Here is a 23,656-nt window from a genome sequence, read left to right on the forward strand (position 1 = left end):
TGCCCTCACCTGACTTGGCCTCGCCCTTCCATATGCAACGACACACTGTAAATGTTCCACACTTAACATGTCGGTGCCTAACCGACTCGAGGACGACTAAACAAAGTCCATCTGCAAATTTGTGCTTGAATTTTAGATAACTTTGTGAAACCATTATTCCAAAGTCAGGCTGAAACTCTTACTCAAGTTCATAAGGCTGGAACATACAAGATAGGGGAGAACCAAAGAGATACTGTATGCACATTATTTTCCTTAACATTGCTTATATACTTTCACATTTGCATGCATACAGCCATATTACTAGTGGTGTGTGACAGCCAGCATGAGAGCGAATGCGAACCTGCGATTCCAGTGATGAAGGAACACTTCACTTTAATCTTCACACCCTCACATTGGCACTGAACGCTGGTGTTGAATGTGGACGGCAGTGATTGAATATCACACTGCCATATAGTTGGAACGCTTCCCATGGTGCAATTTGATTATGTATAATATTTGGATTCCTTATACATATACAACTGTTTCCTCAGGCTCAGGAAACTGATCTGTCCTTTAATCTTGACCCTCGAAGATAAATGAAAGTTGAAAGGAAGAGTCTCTATTAGCTGCCAAAGGAGGCGTCCTGCTGTGTAAGGAGACACGTGGCTTTTATAAGTTATTTCATCACTTCTCAGAGCTCATCGCAGTACATGCCGCTATGGAGATATACTGTCGTCTGTGCTGGTTACAGAAGATGATGTTATAGGAAAGGACAGGTGTATTTAGCGGTGCACTGGTTACCCACTCACCCTCTTAATGCTTTTTGACGAATGGCCCAGTCTTGATTGACCGCCTGCTGTTTTAATGTGGACACCAGGAGTAACTGTATCTCCTCAAGACCTGCAGTCACCGGGCCGTCGCACTGAAATAGTGTGCTAAATATATCCTGTATGTGCGGCTGGGTTTACAGTAACTGAGCCCCAGGCAGTGTTTGGACCAACAACTGAGGTTCTCATGCTGCTGGGCCCCAGTTTATGCCCCCTTTTGTGCAAATGGTACATTATTTATTCATGCCTCCTCCTGGTTTGCTGAGTGGTGACTTAATTCAACACACATTGGTTTAGGAATATACGCCACGCAGGCACAAAATCAGCTGAGATGGTTGACAAACTTGATTTTCACACAAACTCATTCATGGAGCCTTACAGAGTATGTATTATGCATTATTTACATACTGTATAGTATTCTTCAGAAGAAGTGCTTGTCAGATTGTCCAATCCTGTCCGGGCACCCTCTCCTCCCGCTGACCAATGGCCGAAAGGAAAGAAAAAAGAACGTGATATTTTCTAAAACCCCCTATAGCTGTTTTTTCTTCTTCTCGTTCTCAACACAGCGATTCATGCCACTTTTCCTGTAACCCTGTCTTCAGAACTGTTTATATCATCAAGGCTTGAGGGGTCAACTTAAAGCAACACTGTGTCATTTTTGCTGAGCAGCAGCGGCCTCTGGAGCTGCAAGACACGTGCAACGTTGGGGAGTGTACAGTGTCGGTTTGCCTCTAATTTGTCATCAAAGAAGATTTCATGTGTGCGTACATTTTTTTCCTTGCAAAAATGTTTTGCCAGTTAAAATGAACTAAAACTGCAAGGTCTGCAAAGCACTCCATCTAGCTCAGGCTGTGACTTGTGTTGACTGAGTCCCTGCTTATCTGTGAGACTAAGTTACCAAATCAAATGAGATGTTCACCAAAATGCTCTGACAGTCAGCGACACCCGGGGTTAACAATGGAATATGCATTAAAATACTGTCAGAGCATCAAATCTAATTGTAATTAAAAACTCACTGGCCGTATGAATTACGGTGCGGGGCCACACATGGCCCTCAGGCTGTAGTTAGAACAACTTCTGTGTTCTTAGTTACTTGAGCTGCTTTCAGACATGCACTGGTCGTCCTGAACTTGTGTGTGTGAACGCAAATGTCCACAGATAGTCGGACCTTCTCCTGAGTTTTTCCTGCCACCGCCCCCCTAGTATGATCTCCGGAGAATGTCCGAGTGAGCCCATGTGAGAATGCAGGAGGGGAATCTCTGGAGAAACTCGCAGCGAGCGAGTGGACGCGTCGATGACTGTCACCGCCAAAGAAGCTGCTTTCCACTGCAGAGACGTTGGAGCCTCCTGCTGCCCAGACGCCACGGAGCGCTCCAGATATTGTGCTGCTGTTGTGAATAGATCTGACTTGGACTATGTCGATGTCATGTAGAAGGAGATGTTCTTGCTTAGAGGAATACTGCATGTTTGCCCTGACTTGTATTTTCCAGAGGAGTACTACACTCTTCTGCTGCACAGAGAGATTTGGTGCCGGTGGGTGGTGGTGGTGGGTGGTGGGTGATGGGTGATGGGTGGTGGGTGGTGGGTGGTGGCTGGTGGGTGGTGGGTGGTGGGTGATGGGTGGTGGGTGATGGGTGATGGGTGGTGGGTGGTGGCTGGTGGGTGGTGGGTGATGGCTGGTGGGTGTACAAAGAGCTGGAGACTGGGGTATGTGTCCTGGTTACATTTAGGCCAAACAAACAAAAAGAATAAATTGTGGTTTTGGTCCTATCAACTTATTAATTTATATTCAAACACCCTTAATTAAGTGTTTTGTGCTGCCTCATCATTAAACCGTCAGTCATTGGTTCTTTTAAACATTACTAGATGCTGATGTTGGTACGGGACATGGGCTGGATCCCCCAGTCTTCGACACATGTAGAGCAGAGTTTCACTCAGGTCAGGCGCAGGGTCATCTCTGGTTTCCCATTCACTATCTACAGTATTATACACAGCTGGCAGCGGGTGACGGGGGGATATTTTGCCTACCAACAGTAACAGCAGATGAGTTCAGGGTTCCTTGCCAGCAAACCATCAGCGTGCCCAGTTATTCATTCCAATTAGACTGGACTCCCTGACGCTGCCTGACTTCTGTAAGTGGTGATCCTGGTCACTTACATGCCTGTCTCATACTATTGAGATTGATATTTTATATTCTTAGGTTTGACTTTTCAGAGATATTTTTTTTAACACCATATTTAGATGATAGCATAGTTTTTTTTGGGGGGGGTGTTATGAAAATTACAGCCAACTCTCCAGCTCCTCTTACCTATGTAGAGCCTTTTATCTTCTTTGAGCTCGTTGTTTTGGTTTCATACAATGACAATATATATATGACAGCTCCCAAAAGTGAAGCCAAAGCATCTTAAATACCCACTGTGGCCGGCTGCAATATAGCTCATAAACAACTGCCTCCTCCATCTTAGCAGATGGGACGTGGACCAAACTAAAAAGTACACGCTCAATTTCTCACAAAGATGGTTTTCTGTCAATTTCGGTGCTTCTTATCACCCTCTTACATCTTATTTGATGCTGCGAAAAGGGGATTCGACATCCTGATTAACAGCTGAGACTGACTCGCATTTGGTCGGGCAGTTGAATAAGCAGCAATGTTGCACCATGTACTGATTGCTAAGCCCCATAACGCCAATTGTGATTTGTGAATATGGGCTATACAAATAGAATTTGATTGCTTGATTTATTGATTGATTGATGAATTAATTGATTGAAGATGGCAGCGTCCGTATCCAGGACAGACACCGGCTTGTGAACATCATGGAGAAGAACCAGATATTTTTCCCAAGCGTTGGTGGGGACAAGGGCAGAGACACTCTTTGCTGTCCAAGCATTAATGTGGCCCACACATAACTCCAAATAATGCTAATGTCGCATGTCTGCTGGCTATGTAAATAGGCACATATGCAAAGATACTAACTGTGACCTGTCAACAATTTGTGAATATTTCAGTGTCAACAGCTTATTCAGCATCCCCCACGTGGACTAAATGAAATAAACCTAGGCAAACAAGCAGGCATAAAATGCACTCCCATTCTTTGAGTTGGGGGTTTCCACTGTGTGTTTTTAAAGATTTTTAAAGTCATAAAGTCATAAAGCTCCTTCTCTAACATATAGTTTCCAGTGACCAATTACTTTGCCGGATTAGAACCTTCTATAGTGTGTGTGTGTGTGTGTGTGTGTGTGTGTGTGTGTGTGTGTGTGTGTGTGTGTGTGTGTGTGTGTGTGTGTGTGTGTGTTACAATCAGCAGTATTAGTGTGGATGTAGCCTAAGGCTAGCCATATACAGAGGATTCATATTGTCTAGTATATCAAAGATCCCTGTGATGGCGCCCTTGAGACGAATGACACTCATTCATTTTAGAGTTATTCACACATTCGATTCAGGACGAGGCTGCAACCCACTCAAATCTGTCATCCATGTAACTTTAACTGACACCTATGTTTTAGGAGGGTCTATGTGTTGAGTCACGATGACAGAGTCTGAGCTCGTTGCAGGAAAAACTGTCCTCAGTTTTCATAATCCTTGTGCGTACGTATCTACATGGCGCAGAGTAGATCTGGAATGTACGACAACAGGACTGAATAATACTCGATCCTCTACGATTGATGCTCAGTAACCCTTGACAGTGGAGTTCGTAAGCTTTACGGTAAATCCCAAAAGACCCGAAGAGCATCTGTGGTTTGCAATATATTTTATTGTTTTGATGTTAGGGGACAAGAAAAAAAACAATATGAAGCAAAAAGCAAGACTTTGCCCACTTATTTTACAAGGTGACATCCCTCTTTAACAATTACGACCATAATACACAATTTGTAATGGTTTGAAATCTAATTTGATTGCTGTGAAACTGCTCTTACAGTGCACTTAGTGGTCCGAACCCCTTGTTTGGGAACCACTGCTCTATTGCCAGCAGCGTAACATAATTGTGATTGCCCCCCCCCCCCCCCTCGCCCCAGACATTCACAGCCGCCCCCTCCAGACAATGGCCAAGCAGGCAATTGCTGGATCACCACGGAGCCAACTCCCTGCCGAGGTTCGGCTGCTGTCCGTGGTGCTGATCGAAGGCTGGTCTGAGTGTCAGATTTATCAAAGCTAATATAACAGCCTGCCCCTAGTCTCCTTTCGCTCTGATTGAATATGATTGTACGATTTGAACATGGTATTATTTTTTTTTTTTTTAAATTCTCCTCCCGTCATGGGCCCCCTGTAAGCCTATGGGCCCCTGTAAACCTATGGGCCCCTGTATGCCTATGGGCCCCGGTATGCCTATGGGCCCCTGTAAGCCTATGGGCCCCTGTAAGCCTATGGGCCCCGGTGCGCATCATCGGTTTCACCGTCGATACTAACACCATTGTCTAATGCACAGAGTCAGTCTTGGTCCTTCTCTCTCGACTTTATAAAAAATTGCTGGAAACACATTACAGGCTCCTTCTCTAATATATTTTGGCAAAGTGATACTCAGTCTATTATTGAGGAACTGTGAGACAAAATGTTGAGACCTGTTACCCCGGTAAATAAAATCACAGGAAATAAGGAAAAACCACACAGCCATAGCTCTTATGTTATCTTCCAATTGTAATCCTGTGAATAATTGTTTAGGCATTCGTTGCATACACTCAATCATTCTAATTCACCCGAATTCATAGAACTGAAAAAAAATATCCTTCATTGAAAAACCACAATTTCAGTATCCATGTAGTTATATATATATATAGCAGGCTTTAGAAGAATTTTTGAATGGCTCACTATGGGACAGAATAAACCTGACCTCGGAACCTCTGGTATTTTCCGAAGGCCCCCGGTGGCCCCTGGCCTCTGACTGGCCCCCACTGACACCGACTGACCCCCGGAGAGCTTCAGCAGTCAGACGTGCACAGCCGCTAACTCCTCACTGGGGTGAGTTGTTGCTGAGTTGTTGTCACTTGGGTGTTTATCTGCCACACAGCCTCCATCCGAGGTGTCACAGAACCCTGCCTTCACTCCCTCCCATCTGACATAGCTGCACTTTTCACATTTTGCCTCGGCGTCTACATTTGAGCCGCGCGTGTATTTTTAAAAACAGCCAGGGAGCTGTCTGTCTGGCCAGAAATGTTATCCGTCTGTCCGGCAGAACGGTCCTAAATATATATATATATTCATTAGACCTGTTTGAGTCCAGACTGGACATGGTTTGAGTGACGACACCCAATCTGATGCACTGTCACACGGGCATTCGAATCAGTTCAGTCTGAGGATGAATCTGAAATCAATCTGAACATTCACAACTGTCAATAATTAAAAGAATAGAAATAATAAGAAATCATAAACAAACATTAATAGTTATACAATGTTTATATAATCAAACACAATATCGTAATGTTGTAGCCTAATTATGACCAAACAATAACTTTTCTATTCATTTTTGTAGGTTAAAGATGAACTTTTCCATCTGTTTTGATTTTTAATTTCTACCCTTCCACGACGGCTGTCACCGTCAGTCCTGTCACCGCAGTCCTGGGATGTCGTGGACAGGACATCCCAGGACTGCCTCAAGGGAATTTCGTCATTCATCAATACTGGCAAAAAGGCTCACTCGGACCTCAAAGATGAACTGAATTGAATTTGGTGGTCGGATATCAAAGGTCAAGGTCACTCTGACCTCACAAAGCACATAACTCCAGAATGCATACACTAGTTGTTCTATCTTTTAACCTAAACGCCAAAGGTTGGCTTCACTGTGACATCTTAATATTCTGAAAAAAAAACCCACTTTCCAATATTCAACGCCATGACTCTGGAACAGAAGGGGAGACTTGGTGAGACTAATAATCGCCAACCTAGAATAAGGCGTGCTTCTGTAGATCTAAAGAAGATGTGAGTGACATGTCTACGTTTGAATTTGTATCTTCTTTGCAATAACATCCATATATGAGGCATTTTCTGCTGTCATATTATATCGGAATCTGCTTTATTGGCCGAGCATGTGCATGAGGAAACTGACTTTTTTTCTGTTGCATACACAATATTACAGTAGAAATGAGGATAAGCCCAGTCGGAATGATTTTAATTTAAACATCCCTGAATCACAAGGGGCTTCAGCGACATTCTCTGTCCTCAGACTCTCGACTCAGGAGAGGAACAGCAGGAACCTGGTGAATACAGATGTGCATGTGATATAATACAACTTGACTAGTTTGTGGAGGCATACATCCCTTCATTAAAGATGTGAACACATGAACATGAATTCAGATATGTAATGCCGCTGTGTAAAAATAAATGCGTCGGTAAAAGTGTTTAAAATACACTTGACCCTTCTCCCTAACTAAAAAGTCCAGAAGCTACACTGTGAACATGTTAATAGTAAGTAAAAGGTTTAATGGCTGGACACAATATGAAGTCCCCCTCTCCTCTGTTCTGTCATTCAGAACCTGAAAAAACTTTAGAAATTAAACCTGACTCTAACTTCTCTGATCTGTGCTGCAGATTATCCACTTCTGGTTCATCTCTGTCTTTTAACCAGCTCCTTGTGCTTTGTTTTATGATTATATCTTCTGTTCTCATGATCCTACATACATGTAAATGATGGCGTATTTCTGGAAAAGTGATGCAAAATGAAGAAAATATGAGCGGTTTGCATTATGTTCTCTGCTTCTCCAGATTATGGAGGAACTTTGATTTGTGCATGTAGTTATTATGAGCCGCAGATTTGTAGAAAACATGAGAACTATCTAGATTAAGTTGTTTTGTTTTTTTCAATGAACTCCTTTTGCATGGGCGCCCCTCTCAACGACCCCCATTGGTCCGCGAACCCCAGCTTGAGAACCATGTGTGCCAGACGGTAGTTAGTAATGTCTCCGGTCCGTTTTAGATACTCGTCTTTAGGCCGCATGTCTGCAGCGCCTCCTTGTCACCAGAGTGACTGTCCGGGCGCGCGTCTTAGCGCGCAGCACCATCCGTGTCTGAAAGACGGAGGGATCCTGGGTGGGGGGATTCATCTCTGTCGCCTCCAAATGTGAGCTAAAACCCGCCACTTGGGCCATGGAGACTGCGCAAAGCTGCGTGGAGACACCGGCGACTCCCCGAGCGCTGAAAGAGCGGCTCCCCAAATCGACGCACGACGGCGAGGATGCGCCCGAGGGGCGAGACGAAAGCAATTTCGTGGATTTGGAGTTCATGGGCGTGAAGACAAGCATGGCAAACGCGGGGAAAGGCTGTTGCTTTGGTGCAAGAAATCAAATGCCTGTCCCTATGGAGAACACCAGCGCCGGAGATCTGTGCGCAATGGGAGCAAACGCTGAGTCGGCGATTAAAACCGATGTTGAAACTAAGAAGAAAGACTGTTCTGGAGTTGGGAAACGTACTGGAGCTACCGAGGAGGGTGCCCCTGATTCGTCAACGTCATCGGTTGCTCTTTGTATTGACGCAAAGTCAGAGGGTCATCCCAAACCAGGAGACAAAAGCGAGCGCGTCATAACGCAGCCAGGGGTGTCCAGAAACGAAGACATCAGTACAACACCGAGCGATGAAGAATTACACTGTGGTGATCATCATCTGAGCGGGAGAAGTCACTCGGATGATTATGAAGAGGAGGATGACGTTAGTTTGGTGCTTTCTGACGACTTCGCCCCGTGTGTCGAGTCCCATTACATTACCACGCACGAGATCTTGCTCTCCGAGCTGTCGGACCACGAGGGAGACTACGACCTCGGCTCCTCCACCAGCTGGGACATTGAGGATGACAACCAGGTGTACTCCTTTGTCGATTACGCTTCTCTTAATGGGGATGGAGCGATGGGGGACGGGGGGGACGGGGGCCAGCCTCGCTCCCAGGGCGCAGCAGCGACAGTCAGCACTCTGCTTGAAAGCGATCTGTGCCATGGGGCCAAGAGCACCAGCTTAGACGAGAGCGCGTCGAAGCCCCTGCAGCAGCAGCAGCAGCAGCAGCAGTGCAGTGGCAACAGCGGGGGGCAGATCCACCTGTCAATCAGGACCACTTCTCGAGCTATAAATGACCCTGGCACCATCCAAGAACATGGGAATATTGTTTATCATGCCAGGCGGCCCGGTGACGTGAGTCACTATGTGTTTAGGGGAGTTGATGGGAAGGCAGGGACAGTGTGTGACACGGCGAAGTGTTTCATAGCTGCGCCCGGACGCGTGCACTTTGGCGGCAAATTGAGGGGGAAAGAGGTCACCGAGTATTCCAGCGGTGCGTCCAGCGCCGTCAGCGAGCTGGACGACGCTGACAAGGAGGTGCGTAACCTGACAGCCAAAGCCTTCAAGAGCCTGGCTTACCCATACTTGGATGCCATCAATTTCAGCACCTCCAGCGAGTCCTCCGCATCAGAGCATGGGATAGGGATAAACAGGTGGTCAACGTTTGTCGACCTGAAATATGGCAACATGAACGTGTCAGAGGGACTGGATCATAGTGTCGTTTCCCACCAAAATTCTACGGCCTCATTTGAAATAGCCCAAAACATAGACAATAAAGGATACAAGGGTGTTGCACTGGCAAGCATCAAACCGCCCACCAGCAAGCTCTTTACTCTGAGTGGAAACCCCCACGGCTCGTCGTCATCCACAAAGCAAATAGAGCTGATGGGGAAATTCAGCCAGGGCCACAGTGGGGTGATCACACTCACAGAAACTCTGAATTTTCATTGCAATGTCAAATCGGGAATGTCCGGCGGAGAAAGGCGCACCGACTTTGCACAAAACGCTGCAGGATCACCTTCCACAGATAAAGTTACCAATAGTTTGCCAAGCGGCCAGAGGAGAGGGGCCAGCAAGCCGCCGTCTACAACCATGGAAGACTCGCACAAGAAAGCCATATTCGCCTCGAGCGTGATCAAAAATGTGCTTTCTAAGAAGATGCAGTTCGAGCAGGAGCGCAAGATGGAAAGAGGGGAGATACGGGAGCCGCAGCAGGCGCCTTCTCCGTGCTTTGCGCACCAGGAGCGCGACGGCCACAAGGGGAAGGGGAGCAGGGAGTTGCACAGACAGAGCTGCAGGTTTTCGGAGAGCAGCTCTGACTACGCCATAATGTGCCTGGATGAGTTAGGGGACATTGTGGACAGCGGCTCATGTGATACCAGGAGCGACTGTCGGAGACAAGACGCGGCCGCTCCCGCTCCAGAGACTAATTGGGAGCCGACGTGTGAGGTTGGAAGCTATATTAAAAAAGGCGCATCGGAGGCGTCCAAGAGCACGCTGCTCCGCAGCCAAAATAGCGCGTTCAGATGCTGGAAGGACGAGGAGGTAGAGTTTCAAAAGGAGTATAAAAACGACAAAACCCAAGAGGAGAAGCCGCCAGCAGCTCACGACAAAGAGGGCGAGGGGGACCGCTGCTCGGCGGGCCCCGGCAAACCGACTAAAATGTCACATTTGTTTGTGCCAAGTATCCAACTGCTGTCCAGTGACGGGGAAGTCGGACAGCAGCTGCAGAACAGGAGTTATTCTCAATGTGGAGACGGAGGAGGCGTTAAACTGCGCGCTGAGTTGAACAGCTCTTTACGCGCCGCAGACTCCAGGAGCGTCGCCACATCCAAATCTCCGGAGATCAAGATTAAATTGAGGAGCGTCAGGGACAATAAAGCGGAGCCTTTTGGCGTCTCCAAGCTGCGCACTCCTAATATAGGCTGTAACGCCGCCAGCCTCGCCAGGGCGAATGACTTCACATGCCAGACGCTGGCCGCGTCTTTGAAGGGTGAGTCTTCAGATAAAGTGCCGCAATTCACGGTGAGAGACATCAGAGATAATAAAGGGAAACTGCAGACGCCCATTCACCAAGTGCGAGACGTGCGTAAATTGGTTAAGAGCTCGTATCACTTTGTTTCTTTGGATAACAACGAACATAAACACCCTGAGCAAAATAGGCAAACTCCCCGTCAAGATCCCAATTCCGTGTCCCCCATTGTGATCAAATGTCAGTCTGTGAATACAAATAGTAACGGAAAACCCTGTGGAAATCTTGACCTATCTAAACGGGAGCCCTTGGACAGTGACGGATCGTCTCCAGAGGGCGCCACGAGTGCTCCGCTGCAATGGGCTGCAGGAAGAGCAGCCACAAATGATTCCTCAGAGGGGGGCGTAGGTGTGAGAGTTGAAAGCAGTCTATCGTCAAAGAAACAGGACAAAATACCAGATGTGGCAGAGAAGAAACCTGAATCAAAGATGGGCAACCTGGTGGCTTTTGAAAAACTCCAGGCTGCCGTGAAGACCATGGAGCAGCTTTATGTGTTTGACAAAAATGAATGGAAAAGGAAGAATGAGCTGCAGCCCCTAACAGACAGCCACGTGCTCTCACTGTTAGGCAGCGAGCAGCACGGGGGACCTGAGGATGACGGAGCGAGAAAAGACTCGTATCCCAACATGGACAAGGCGCCACCAGCGGTAGCAGCATCCCCCAGTGGTGAGAGCCTGCTGAGGCGGGAGGACAAAGACCCTCTGAAGGGCCTTCAGATATCCAGTGCACGTGATGACAGGCTGTTTGCTAAGTCAACACAAGCCACTGGCATCACAGGCAGCAAAAACATGTTCAGCCTCAGCTCCAGCCTTAAGGCTTCCACGGCCGCAAAGGTGACTGAGCCAAACACCTCCACACAAACACCTTTCAGTGCCAGACACTTTGTCCCAAAGTCGCCCGTACTGCCTGTGTCATGTAAAATCAGCCAGCAAAAGGTAAGCGGAAATGAAGGAGCTGAATCGAAGGAGATGGACAGAACTTCACAGTACAATGAGAACTACTTGACCATTCCGGTCAAGTCTCATGCCAGCAGCAGCAAACAGCCGCCGTCTGCAGATAAAACATCTGCACACACACCCACCGCTCACTCAAACCCAACCACTCCTCCAGGACACTTGGGATTTGCTGCCACGGGGCAGGGGTACCACAACCAGACCCCCAATTGCTCCAGCATTGGGATGGAGGCATGCTCACCAGGGATACATTCTGCCACATTCTACCACTCCTTGCCGTTGAGTATGTCCACCAATCAGCCACAAGTGTACTGCTTCTCCCCAGCAATCACACCCGCTCCCGCCCTTGACCCCTTCCAGGCCACCCAGAGAAAGATGCTCCTGGATCCCACCACAGGAAACTACTACCTGGTGGACACCCCTGTGCAGCCGGCGACCAAGCGCCTCTTTGACCCAGAAACGGGCCAGTATGTGGATGTGCCCCTGCCACAGCCCCCCATGACCCCGGTGCCCATGCCAATCTCCCCCTTGGCCCTCAGTCCAGGGGCATATGGACACACCTACATGATCTACCCAGGCTTCATGCCCACACCCTCAGTGATCCCGGCCCGGACGCTGGTGCCGTCACAGATGTCAGTGCATTCAGAGGTGGAGAGTGGCGATAAAGCGGCATCACAGCAGACTGAGGGCATTTACATGGAGAGTCCCTACTATATGGCCACGGGGAGGTCTCCCCTGGCGGCCACTGGAGCTCAGCAGCAGGTCTCCTCCGGCAGGGCGCAGCAGGGCTTCTCCAGCGCCAAGCAGCCGGTCATCAGCCTCACGTCCCAGCAGGGGCCCCGGATCATTGCCCCGCCCTCGTTTGATGGCACCACCATGAGCTTCGTGGTGGAGCACAGATAAACCGCAGCTCACATAGACAGGTGGGTCTAGACTGACTTAACAATTTACTCTTGCTTTTGTTTTTACATGCAGTACATACAGTATAGTGTTAGGCTATTAAAAGAATAGATTACCAACAAAACAATAGTATGAGAAAAATCTTTAAGTTTAATTGTGATATTAACAATACAGTTGTTCTTCAGCAACTGTATTGTTAATATCACAACTGTACGGTAAAATCTATTTATTTGTATAGCGCCAAACACAAAATACTGCAGTATCAAGTGGCGTTAGGTAACGCGGCGTTTGCTTGCCTTTTTGGCTGATCCAAGTTACAGGCAATCAAAAAGCAACCTCTACCGATTCTAAGCCTTTTTGCTTAAAAGTGGCATGATGGAATAAATCTGTCATTGAGGGAAAATGGCATTTTGAAACAAATAAAAACTTTCGAGAATGGAAAACTAGTAGAGCCTTTTATCTGTTTAACTTTGAGCATGTGAAAGCTTCACATTCTTGCCATTGTCAAAGGTTTGGCAATGTGGGAAATATGGCCTTTGATAAAACATTTTCAAAATCAAAACTACTAAAATTACTAAATATTTATAAAGAATAAAGAATCAACAAGACATGAAATGCTTTCTGCGAATAATGTTTATGTTTCATTGTTGTATATGTGATGTCTGTATACATTTGTGGTATTATTTATTGATTTATTATGTAACTATCTGTGTCTCCATAGCAAATAGCAAATTTCATATAACCCCGAAAAAGCCTTTTTGTGCATAGTGGATGAGTGGTGTACTCTCTAGGGGGCACTTTGAAGGCAACTTAGTCATAGTCAGCTAACCAACTCTCTAGTATCATGTCAATTGGATGAGGACACAAAGTATGTTATCAATTATACACTAGGATTCAACGTGCATGACAAAGGGACAGTATGTGATTGTAAAGTTTGCAACTGAGCACTTCAGCAGCCACTGGTACTCCTGAGCTAGTTTGCGAATTGTGATGTGACAGCAGAGCTCAGAAGATTATATTGATATACGATTCATTGGCTAGGTGTTGTGTGTTTGCCATGGTGGGCGTAGTAAAAGGTCAGGCAGTGGCAGGTGTTGTGTGTTATGTGTATACACGGAGAGCGTCAGCTGCTGCTGGACATCGAGACACTGCCTGGCAGGGCAGAGTCGCAGCGGGGTCAGCCGGCTTTTTATAGGACAAGTCATTTAAAGACAGAAAGACTGAGAGGCGATGTTCACATGGGCTGTAATCAGCCTTTACATAAACATGGCACGCAACATGGCAGCGGCGAGCCTCAGCCGCACCGTGCCAGATCATTTGGAGTTCCCCTTCTCATCGGAGAATGAGACCCACATACTAGAGGGCTCAGCTGTGTTTGTGAAGTAGACACATCGTCTGGAGTCAGGTGGTCGGAGAAATGGGACTGACTGGGGTGTTACAGATGGAATGATCCATGTTCATCAGTAAAAGACACCAAAGTCCCAGCAGGACCTACTTTGGCCTCCAGGGGCCTCCAGGGGTCTTTTAAGGTGCTCCAAAACACAAAACATTAGCAGGCTGATGTTAGCATTTAGCTCACAGTACCCCAATGCCTCTCAAAGCCGACTGGGTTGACATTTAATTCCAGAAAATATACAGGCAGGTGCAAAGCTGTTGGAATGCAACAAACCCGGGGTCGGCATCTTGCTTGAGGAGTGTCCAGACAAACCTCCGCACGTTATCGGTCTTAAATCCTGTTTGAGCGGTCCACCTGGGGCCCATGGTCTCCTACGGTAAATGCTCTGACAGGACTCCTCTCATTATCTGACTGTGAGACAGAAACTAGGAAACAGTTTCTGATTGTACTTCAGTGAAGAGAGAGGATGATTGAATTCAAACGCACCACTTGCTCACCAAATCTGTAAAGCCCTCGCAGGAAAAACTGTAGTTAACTGGGATCTAACAACTCAGGAAATTAAGGTCCAAGCCAGTCAGACTGAGAAGAGGATTGAATATGAGTTCACAGTGCTTCAGTAAAAAGAATCTAGGATCACTGCCCTAAGGAAGGAAGAGGAGCAAAAGAGTCGCATGATGAAGAAGAGGACTGAGGCTCTGAGCAGAAACAGCAGCTCTTCCAGAAACAATCAGAGCCACAGAAAAGGAGCTAGAAACTGCAGATGTCTCATTTCTGCAGAACTAGCGGTGGGAAGTGGAAAGAGTCAAGCAGTGCCCCCTGCTGGATGATCCTCAGATATCCTCTGGAGCCTTGATAGACATGGCAAAACATGTGGGCAACCTCACCTTCAACGTATGGAACAAGATGAAGGACATGGTCTCCTACACTTAGGCGATGATCTGAGAAACACGAATGACATCACCTGTCTGGCAATTGTGCAAATTTTGGCAAACCTTCATGCACGTTTAAGCAGTCGAAAAATGAGCACAACGCGCAAAGGAGAAAAATTATAAACGGAGCAAATGCAAGAGGGACTTCGCCAGCCTCCAGCTGGTCGGCGCCCGGGCCCTAACTAGACTAACATTTTAAATATTTGCAGGCAATGTAATTATTTGTATGACAAGCACGTGCGTAACATCTGCTAATTTATCTCAGATTTTTTGACTCGATGAAGTTTGAGCTTTTGCTCAATAATTTTGCTATTGATATACATCTAGTTGTCTATGGTGGAGACCAGGGAAAGGAGCACTGCTGAGTTTCATACGTGGGATGAATCACTGTCTTTACAAACCTGTGCGTGGCAATACAAAGATGAGGATTTGTTTCAGCAAGTTTTTCTGTCTAAAACCAGCTGTGAGTGGCATCATCATCACCACTACCATCTGACATCAGATACTAAAGAGAAGCAGTTTTCAGCCATTGCACAGAGAGATTAGTGTGATACTGTATTTATTTTATTACTAACACTTTGTTAAAAAAAATTGTGAAACAAAAGAGTGGAGGGGAATGGGACAAGGTGCTGGTGCCAAATAATTGAAATTAAGAAAACAAAGCCTGACTATCATAAAAAGAAACAAAAGACCTACCTCGCCTGTCCAACAAAAGACTTAAGAAAGAAATAGACATGTGGCACCAACCCATAACACAAATCACTCTGTGTCTAACACAAATCACCTACGTGCATGCTAAATGTAAGCGTAACCCAGGTTACTTTGAGCAGTGTAGGAGATTACTGATGTTCCGTGAACGCATCATCTGTAAAGTAGCGCGGCGCAGTTTAGGAGATTACTGATGTTCCTTGAACGCATCACCCGAGAAGTAGCGCGGCTGCACGCAGAGCACACAGCTGGTGATCTCCAGATGTTCTGGACATCCTGGTGACTTAGCTGTGTGTTATTTTACTCTCAAGAGTGTCGTAAATCAAAACCAGTCAGGATTTTGTGGCGATGTTAAGTGAGTGTGCTGTTGTTTAAAAGAATGAGCTGCTAGCTACGCATTTCTATCGGTGAATTGGAGCTAAGCTAAGTGCTACGTACATAGCTCAACAAAGAGCTCACAGAGTGAACTGTATGCACTGTGGGATATAAATGTATTTGTGATGCATTTTAAAAAAAAATAATTGACAGACAAAAGTGATGTCAGGTTAGTTCATTAGATTGTGTTAAGTTCATGTAATGCATTGCGGTGCTACTCTCAAGTGAAAATAGACATGTAGATTGTAAATTAATTGCTCTGCAGGCTGGGTTTTTTTTTCTTTCTTGGGAACATTTCTGTTTGGTGGAGGACGGCGAGCATCGGAGTCTGCAGTCATGTTGATGGAGGAGGCCGTCATCGCACCTGGATCCTGATCACGTGGACAGATTGGTCCATTCAGAGGAGCGGTGGGACCGGAAGCACGTGGAACTGAGCTAAGGAGAATCCAGTTTATTTTATTATTATTTGCACTTTTTTCCCCACCTGAAACCTCAGGTTATTTTCCTTTATGAACCCATTGCTCATTTCATTAAAATTTATTTTATTTGAGCTATAAATCTGTAAAATGGATTGAGTGTTAAATGAAGGTGGTGGTAACGTTGAGGCTAGCACAGAGGCTAATGCCAAAGCTAACGCTATGCTAGCTAGCTCTACCTGAAGCACACATGCATTTGATATCTGCTACATGGTTTATTTGGAGGCTCCGTTGTGACATTGTTGATAAGATTCCTGTCAGGTTTGAAACTATTTAGAATGAGTGTGTTTTGTAATGTGGTTTTGTAAAATTATTGTTTAAGAAAAGTATTGTGTTATATCTCTCTCTTGCCATACCATTTTATTAATGGGATTAATAGCACTTTGCCGATATGCTATTGCCAGCTGGTTTCCCTGGAATATCGTCTGCAAAGTGTAGCACAGTAATTTGAACTGTTAGCACTACACCAAAGAAGTTTGGAGAAAAAATTATTTCATTGGCATTTGTATATGAAGGATCTGAAAACACATTGTGGGAATTATTAGTTTATTTGAAACTGATTTGATTTGAACTGAATTTCGATATGTTGTGATGAAGCAACCTGTTGATTGTTTAAGAGAAAAGAAATGTGAAGAGAACAATCCAGTTAATGTGCGTACATGCTATGCAAATAAAAGTTTGACCAGAGCGAGAGACGGATGCACATCACCTGTTGTCGGTCTCATCTTTTTCCTGTTCTTTACAGAACACTATTTTAATCTGGCTACAGGCCTCACGTCCGTGGCCTGTTACACATACACTTAACCTCTGCTAATTAATGTGCTGAATTACTCTGGCTAGTGCCATGAAATATTATATCATATTTTTTTTTATATAAAACAAAACACGAAAGAACGAAATTCGTTTCAAATATTTGCTTGGTGACATTCTGAAAAGCTGTGCATTGATGAAGGCTTCTGAGTTTACACATTGAAACATAGCAAGACACGGATATATCTTGGCTTATGATTTCAGCTTATCACTTTGAGACATTGCTTCTTCAGTTGCTTACCTCCTGGGGGAGTTAACGTGCAGAAATGCGGACAGTTCCACTCTGCCATTGACACCCACTTTGTGGTCGGACGGTGCATTTTCCTAAAATCCCGTCGACAGAATTCAAGCGTACTGCTGCCCCCTAGCGTCGACAGTTGTCAAGTGCAGACCACACTTAATCCCCCTGTTGCCGATGCGCCGACACTGACTAAGCGAGAGCAGGTCAAAAATAAACCACAAACATCTGAAGTATTCATCCTACAGATCTCTCACCATGCTCTTGTCCTGCATACAGGCAGGCTGTTTTCTCCTTGAGTGACCACGTTTGTGTTGAGATCAAGTTTATTAATTTACCTGGTCACTCAAAGATAAATCCCTCCCTCAGTTTTTACTGGAATGTAAAGAATATGATTTTAAGTGTTTCATGGGAAGTGCAGCTGTGTGATCTGTTAACTGATTTACATTTGGTCCCATTCAACATATATTTCTAAGTGTATCACTGTTTATGAGGGACTATATTGATACAGCATTATTTTTTTGTATGTACTAGTTCTCAGACTATGGACCTGCTGGACAGTCCATCTTCTTTTTCATTCTGAGACCATATATTGCTACGCTGTCAAATAAGACTTTGAACAACATGTTGTTTAGGGACATTAAATTGTGTAAATATTCTTTCCACAGGTCTCATGGAAGGCCTGATGCCAATGATGCCTCACTGAATGACTCTTTGACTTTGGTGATTCAGAGCCTTGCGTCGAGCCGGGGTCTCTGGACCCCTTTGCAGCTTTGAAACATTACATGAACCTTCTGGATCGACGGTGAATGTTGTGAGGGTAAAGTCGTTCAGAGAAAAGCTGAGAACGTTTGAGACCTTTGGAATGAAGTGGCGAGTGCACAGTGGGGGAGTGGAGAAAGAATTGTTTGACTTTCACGATGTCTTGTCCAAAATGAAATGAACAACTGCTGAATATGGCAAATCTTTGTTTATTTTTTTTCCCCCTAAACTGATGTGTATTGCAAATGTACAGTTTTTGTTCAAAACTGTGTTACAAATATCGAATAGGATGCTGCATTAGGTAGGCTACTGTTTGTAAATGTTTTTGTGGGTCTTTGAAATTCAACCTGTCTGTTATCACTAGGTGGGAGACCAAATGGTTAGCCTTCCTTAGCATAAGGACTGGAACAGTGGGAAACAGCCAGGCTGACTATGTCCAAAGATTTTGAAAAATACATCCACTAATATCCCTAAAACTTACTGATTAACAATGCCTCTCTACTTAACTTCTACAGAAATGGGGGAAAAAAAAATACAACTTGTGGATTTTTTGGGAGTTACCTGCTGGATATGTTGAACTGTTCCTTTGAAGTAGGTATGTATATAAGTTCTTCCAGGTTTGGGATTCAGCATTGGTAGAATTTATTACTGGAAAGCGCTAGAGCTCGGTGAATAACACAGACGTAAAAATTACAATGCGTGTTAATGGGTGCAATGACTACTTGACAACAGTGATTGTGTGCAGCTTCGCAGGCTGGTCGTCACAGGTTGCCAGGTTTGGTACCATCACGTGAGAACAAAACCCAACAAAAGTTCTAACAAAAGTCTCAAAGATATTGGTCAGATGGGCCAATTGATAAACAACTATTCAGTTGACTGAGTAAACACTTCTGCCCCTCCTGAACAGACACTGGCCTTAAAGAACTGGAGAGACTTCTCAGTGTAGCACATGCAAATATAGATGTAAATATTAATGATGTTGACACGCCAACAGCAGACAGCGGCTGGAAAATGAGGCACACCATGTCATCAGAGAGGTGGAAGGAAGCCAGAGAACAGCTCCTGTACAACATGCTAAGAGCAAACTGCATAAAACCGCGAGGTACTCTGATGCTGAGAGTCTGATTATAACAAAAATGAACAATAAAGGAAATAATAACCCCATATTTGAACTGATCGTCGGCTGTCTTATTGTTCAATTCACTATTAATGATTAGAGGCAGCGAGTATGTTGCATGCTGTGGAAAGAAGAATGAATTGGATTGACAAGAGTCCTCTGCAGTCTTCGCCAGTTCGTTCCATAACCTCACGCGGTAAACGCTCCGGCTCGATCCAGTCCTCGTCCCTTCTGGTTTGTGCTCCAGTCTGTCGAGTTACCCGTTTATGCCCTTGCTCTCCCCTGCAAGCAGATCACCTCCAGCCTCACCGCCTGCCACGTCCAGCCGCTTCCTCCGCGCCGATTCCCCCCACTCTCGGACGCCTCCGTCCTCTGCCCACTGGATCCCACCAGTACCTTTGTCTCTCGAACCTGTGACTTTGTTCAGACTCAGTATAACTCAGCTTTGTCTCCGGTCTGATTTGCGTCTGCGTTAACGGTTCAGTTCTATGTTGCTTTCAAAAGCGAAGCTTAACGTCATCGACATTGAACACAATTTCCACAACAATCTTTTTCCAAAAGACTGACATCCCTCCTATAATTCTTCACGGATGGATTGTGTGTGTGTGTGTGTGTGTGTGTGGTTTTAAAAGACAAGCCCGTCTGGCTTTGGGGTCCACGTTCTCCTCATTCACAGTCACAGTCGGCTTTAGCCCACGAAGTGTCAAACAGGCCTGACTGTGTTAACACCAGGGATAAAAGGGACGAGTCATGACTGTGTGTGTGTGTGTGTGTGTGTGTGGCGGATATAGGCAAAGGCGTCAACAGCGGCACATAACACACAGAAACTTCTCCTTTGCCTTGAGACACTACAGCATTTCTCAACAAACAGACTGCAAACTGAGCTGCAACTTCACTACAGCAAACAACTCGCTTCGAGTGTGTGTGTGGGGGCGATCTTTCAAACAGCTCACCTCTACCTTTGTACTGTACTAATGCAGTTTCCTGCTTGAACTACCAATATTTATAGATAAGACGGAGGGAGCTCTCAGAACAGGCCTCACACTTCCAGTCACTGCAGCGGAAGCAGAGGGGCTTTTCAAATCAGATGCACAGGTCTGAGGTTCACCGTGTCACACCAACCCCCCCACAACCCTTTCTGTGATCAGTATTAGCATGCAGTTGATGATGTGATTGATGACCTCGCATCAAGAAAGGTCAGGATTTAGATGACTGTTATACAACTGTGTGCAATAGTGGTGTGTTGTTAAATTTGTGTGATATAGGATTTGTGCAATTTAGTTTTCATTTTTATTCGTGTGTTTTGTCAGCAATATATAATATTGCTGACAAAACCCGTGGCCCTTTGCTGCGTGTCTTCCCCACTACCCCCCACCCCCCCCCCCCCCCTTTAACACTGAACTGTCCTGTTCATAAAGGCTTAAAAAATGAATTTATTGTCACATTTCTTCAACATGATTGATCTACAGTTTCACGGTCAGTAAATATGGCCTTCACTATTGATTGCCACCGATGTTTCGTAGCACAGAGACACTTGATCCAATGAGTCAACCAGTTTCAGATGGAAAGGAGTGTTCACGGGCAGGATTTCACTCCACTTAACACACACGGTTTACACTGTACCACCCTTTACCTACATACCGGCTCATAGGACCTGCAAAAGGTGTTGACCACCACTCTTTTGTTCTTTTGTTTGCAGAAAGCACCACTGTTCATTCACACTCTTCACATCATGGGGACGTGTATTTACTGTATTGCTCTCATTTTTATATATAAATACATATATATATATATATAAACATTTTTTATACATACAATTTTTTGATATGTAAAATATAATAACTAAATCTCATATACAATAACTAAATGTTATTGTTATGTTCTTGTTGTCTAGCTCTGTTGTCCTTGTTATTTTATGTAAGTCTTTTTCTGTGAAAGTACACTGAGAGCTCAGGAAACCAAAGGCTAATTTCTTGTACGGTTTACATATGCTTGGCCAATAAAGCTGATATTGATTCTGATTCTGATATGCTGCGCTGCACAGAAATTGCATGCATAATTCTTGAGCATTTAATTCAAACTTATTTCTCATGTCAGTAATACATTGAAAGATACAAAGATTGTTGGCTTTATTTCTCATTGTTATTAATTTACTGATGTATCGGTTGTGTGTGTGTGTGTGTGTGTGTGTGTATCCTATTGTCCAGCCTCACACAGGAGCTTAGACAAACACCAATGCAGATACAATGACAGTGAACTTTGAACAGTTGTTTCAGTTCAGTAATGATATCCCCAGCACACAGTTTATGATTCATCTTGCCACAACTCAGAATCAGAATTAAAAATGCTGCGTCTTGTTCAATGAAAAGCCCTACCTTTCGATCAATAGATAACGGGCCGAAGCTCTGCATGGTCTGTGGTAATGTGTACATTGGGCGTTGTATTATTTGGGGTCGTGTTGACACAGTTGGAGCCGCCGCCTTCATCAAACAACTTTTTTGCATGCCTTTTAAAAAAGCAACCTTTATCACTGGTCCCAAACCCCTTTTTAAAAAAAGGTATATAAAGCGTCGCCTCTCAGCTCTTCGTCTCCTCACACGTCTACTCCTCTGTTGACGGGCGCTATTTTCCGATTCTTGTCTCCTCTGTTGACCACCTCTCAAGCAGCAACCATGACCCAGCTCGAGACAGCCATGGCCATCCTGATGAAGACCTTTGATACATACGCTGCTGCCGATGGGAAAAAAGACAGCCTGAGTAAAGCTGAGACCAAGACTATGCTGGAGAAGGAGCTGCCTGGCCTGCTGAAGGTACAGTACGACTCTGGGGAGGGATGTCCGTGCTGACGAGGGTAGTAACAGCACTGAGACCCGCTTAATGAGGCCCGGTTACAGTTAAATTACAAAATGTCCGAACTGCCATGTCCTTCATGCAAGGTAGCCATGTTTTGTTGGTCTGTGCAGGTAGCGAAGAACCAGGATGAGGTGGACAAGCTGCTGAAAGGTCTGGATTTTAATGGAGACTCAGAGGTCGACTTCACCGAATTTGTGGTGCTCGTGGCTGCCATGACCTGCGCCTGCCACGACCGCTGTCCCAAGAAGTGAACAGGTGGACCTCACCCTTGGGTGGAGACAAATGGCGGCGAACAGCGGCATAAGAACCCTATTGTAACTTTTAATCTAGCAGCTGAATAAAGTAATTTATCGACTTGTACATCATTGTGTGATCACTGTAAGAAGGTGTGGTTGTAAGTGTCCAAACTAAAACACGAACAGGAGCTTCAATACAAATGACCAGAATACAAATTGTGTTTTGTGAACCTGAAGACGTTTCTGGATTACATGCTCTAATTTGGACATTTTGAAACGGCCTCCTGGGATGATGGAACTCAAAGTCAAGATGAAATCAGGGCTGGTTTTTGTTTCGCAGCACTTAGAAAATTTCCGAATGACTTATTAAACCATGAATATACATACACCAATCAGCCAAAACAATACAACAGGTAACTGGTTATATGTGTATATACTGTATATATCAGTGCATAAAGGAACTGAAACATTTGTACAGTGTCGCAGAACTTTAAATATCAAGCAACTATCAACATAAAAACATGAATCTATGTCCAATATATGACAAATAAAAAGCACTAAAAGGTACAACTCTTCAACAAACACCGTCGTCTACTTGTGCGTACTACTGTGCTGGCAAAAAAACCACCCCAAAAAAACAAATTCATGTTCATGTATGCTGGAAGAAGTACAAAATGAACGGTAGCATTCGAGGTGGCGAATGGCTCATGACATGAAATGATATTTGAGGCGCTGCAGCACATGGTCAAACAGCCTCGCTCACGAAGAACACTCGCTAAACTTCCTGTCTCGCCTAGGGGGCAGGGGACATCATGCGTGTGACATGAGAACCCGCTCACAATATCCACACAGTCAATGTGTCGCCGCTTCACAAACAGCGGCTCGCTAATTATCTGCTTGCCTGTGACCCCTCGGCTTGTGTCTCATGTTGAGACAGAGCTTTTATCATTGCTCTTTTTGTATGATTTGCAAATAGTTCTCGGGCGGGTTGTCATATATACACAGAGCCTTTTTTTTTCTGAAGAGAATGAATTTGAGTGTTCATTGAAAAAATAACCCAACTGAAATCCTGCTTATGGATGAGAAGAAAAGAAAGTGGAGGAATGTGGGATGTAAACCCTCCCCCCCCCCCCCCTTTCCTTTTTTCTAAGTGTACATTCCAAAGCACTTTCAATAAAAGGTTTTATTAACTTAAGTTGCTGCAGTTTTAAGTCCTGTAGGAATAAATCAGAGCCACGATTTCCTGTTTACTGATCCAGCCGGCACCGTTTCCACGCCTCCACCCAGGAGGTGAAAGGGCAAAGTGTTTATT

General features: G+C 45.2%; 2 protein-coding genes across 4 annotated transcripts; both read left to right on the forward strand.

The window, feature by feature from the left end:
- The first annotated feature begins 7,449 nt into the window (after nucleotides 1-7,449).
- On the forward strand, nucleotides 7,450-19,304 carry c1h4orf54 (chromosome 1 C4orf54 homolog). Of its 3 annotated transcripts, none has more exons than XM_035637235.2 (2): nucleotides 7,450-12,467; nucleotides 16,118-17,036. In XM_035637235.2, the coding sequence occupies exon 1, from the start codon at nucleotides 7,882-7,884 to the stop codon at nucleotides 12,445-12,447; it is 4,566 nt and encodes a 1,521-aa protein (XP_035493128.2). In that variant the 5' UTR covers nucleotides 7,450-7,881; the 3' UTR covers nucleotides 12,448-12,467; nucleotides 16,118-17,036. The 3 variants fall into 3 exon arrangements, 2 of the variants coding, with proteins under 2 accessions (XP_035493128.2, XP_035493118.2); XM_035637225.2 differs by lacking the exon at nucleotides 16,118-17,036 and adding an exon at nucleotides 18,045-19,304 and having other exon boundaries at nucleotides 7,451-12,467; XR_004794248.2 differs by lacking the exon at nucleotides 7,450-12,467 and adding an exon at nucleotides 12,479-15,832.
- Nucleotides 19,305-21,819: 2,515 nt separating this feature from the next.
- LOC118301943 (protein S100-P) lies at nucleotides 21,820-22,468 on the forward strand. Its single transcript, XM_035627654.2, has 2 exons — nucleotides 21,820-22,065; nucleotides 22,219-22,468. The coding sequence occupies exons 1-2, from the start codon at nucleotides 21,928-21,930 to the stop codon at nucleotides 22,357-22,359; spliced, it is 279 nt and encodes a 92-aa protein (XP_035483547.1). The 5' UTR covers nucleotides 21,820-21,927; the 3' UTR covers nucleotides 22,360-22,468.
- Nucleotides 22,469-23,656: the final 1,188 nt, after the last annotated feature.

This window comes from Scophthalmus maximus, chromosome 1, assembly GCF_022379125.1.
Source record: "Scophthalmus maximus strain ysfricsl-2021 chromosome 1, ASM2237912v1, whole genome shotgun sequence".
Lineage (NCBI taxonomy): Eukaryota > Metazoa > Chordata > Actinopteri > Pleuronectiformes > Scophthalmidae > Scophthalmus > Scophthalmus maximus.

What these genes read in the sequence shown, in the direction of transcription:
- c1h4orf54 (XM_035637235.2), top strand. Translation starts at nt 7,882, where the DNA reads ATGGAGACTGCGCAAAGCTGCGTGGAGACACCGGCGACTCCCCGAGCG.
- LOC118301943 (XM_035627654.2), top strand. Translation starts at nt 21,928, where the DNA reads ATGACCCAGCTCGAGACAGCCATGGCCATCCTGATGAAGACCTTTGAT. An exon ending in AGCTGCCTGGCCTGCTGAAG is followed by an intron (nt 22,066 to 22,218) that starts GTACAGTACGAC and finishes TGGTCTGTGCAG; the next exon opens with GTAGCGAAGAACCAGGATGA.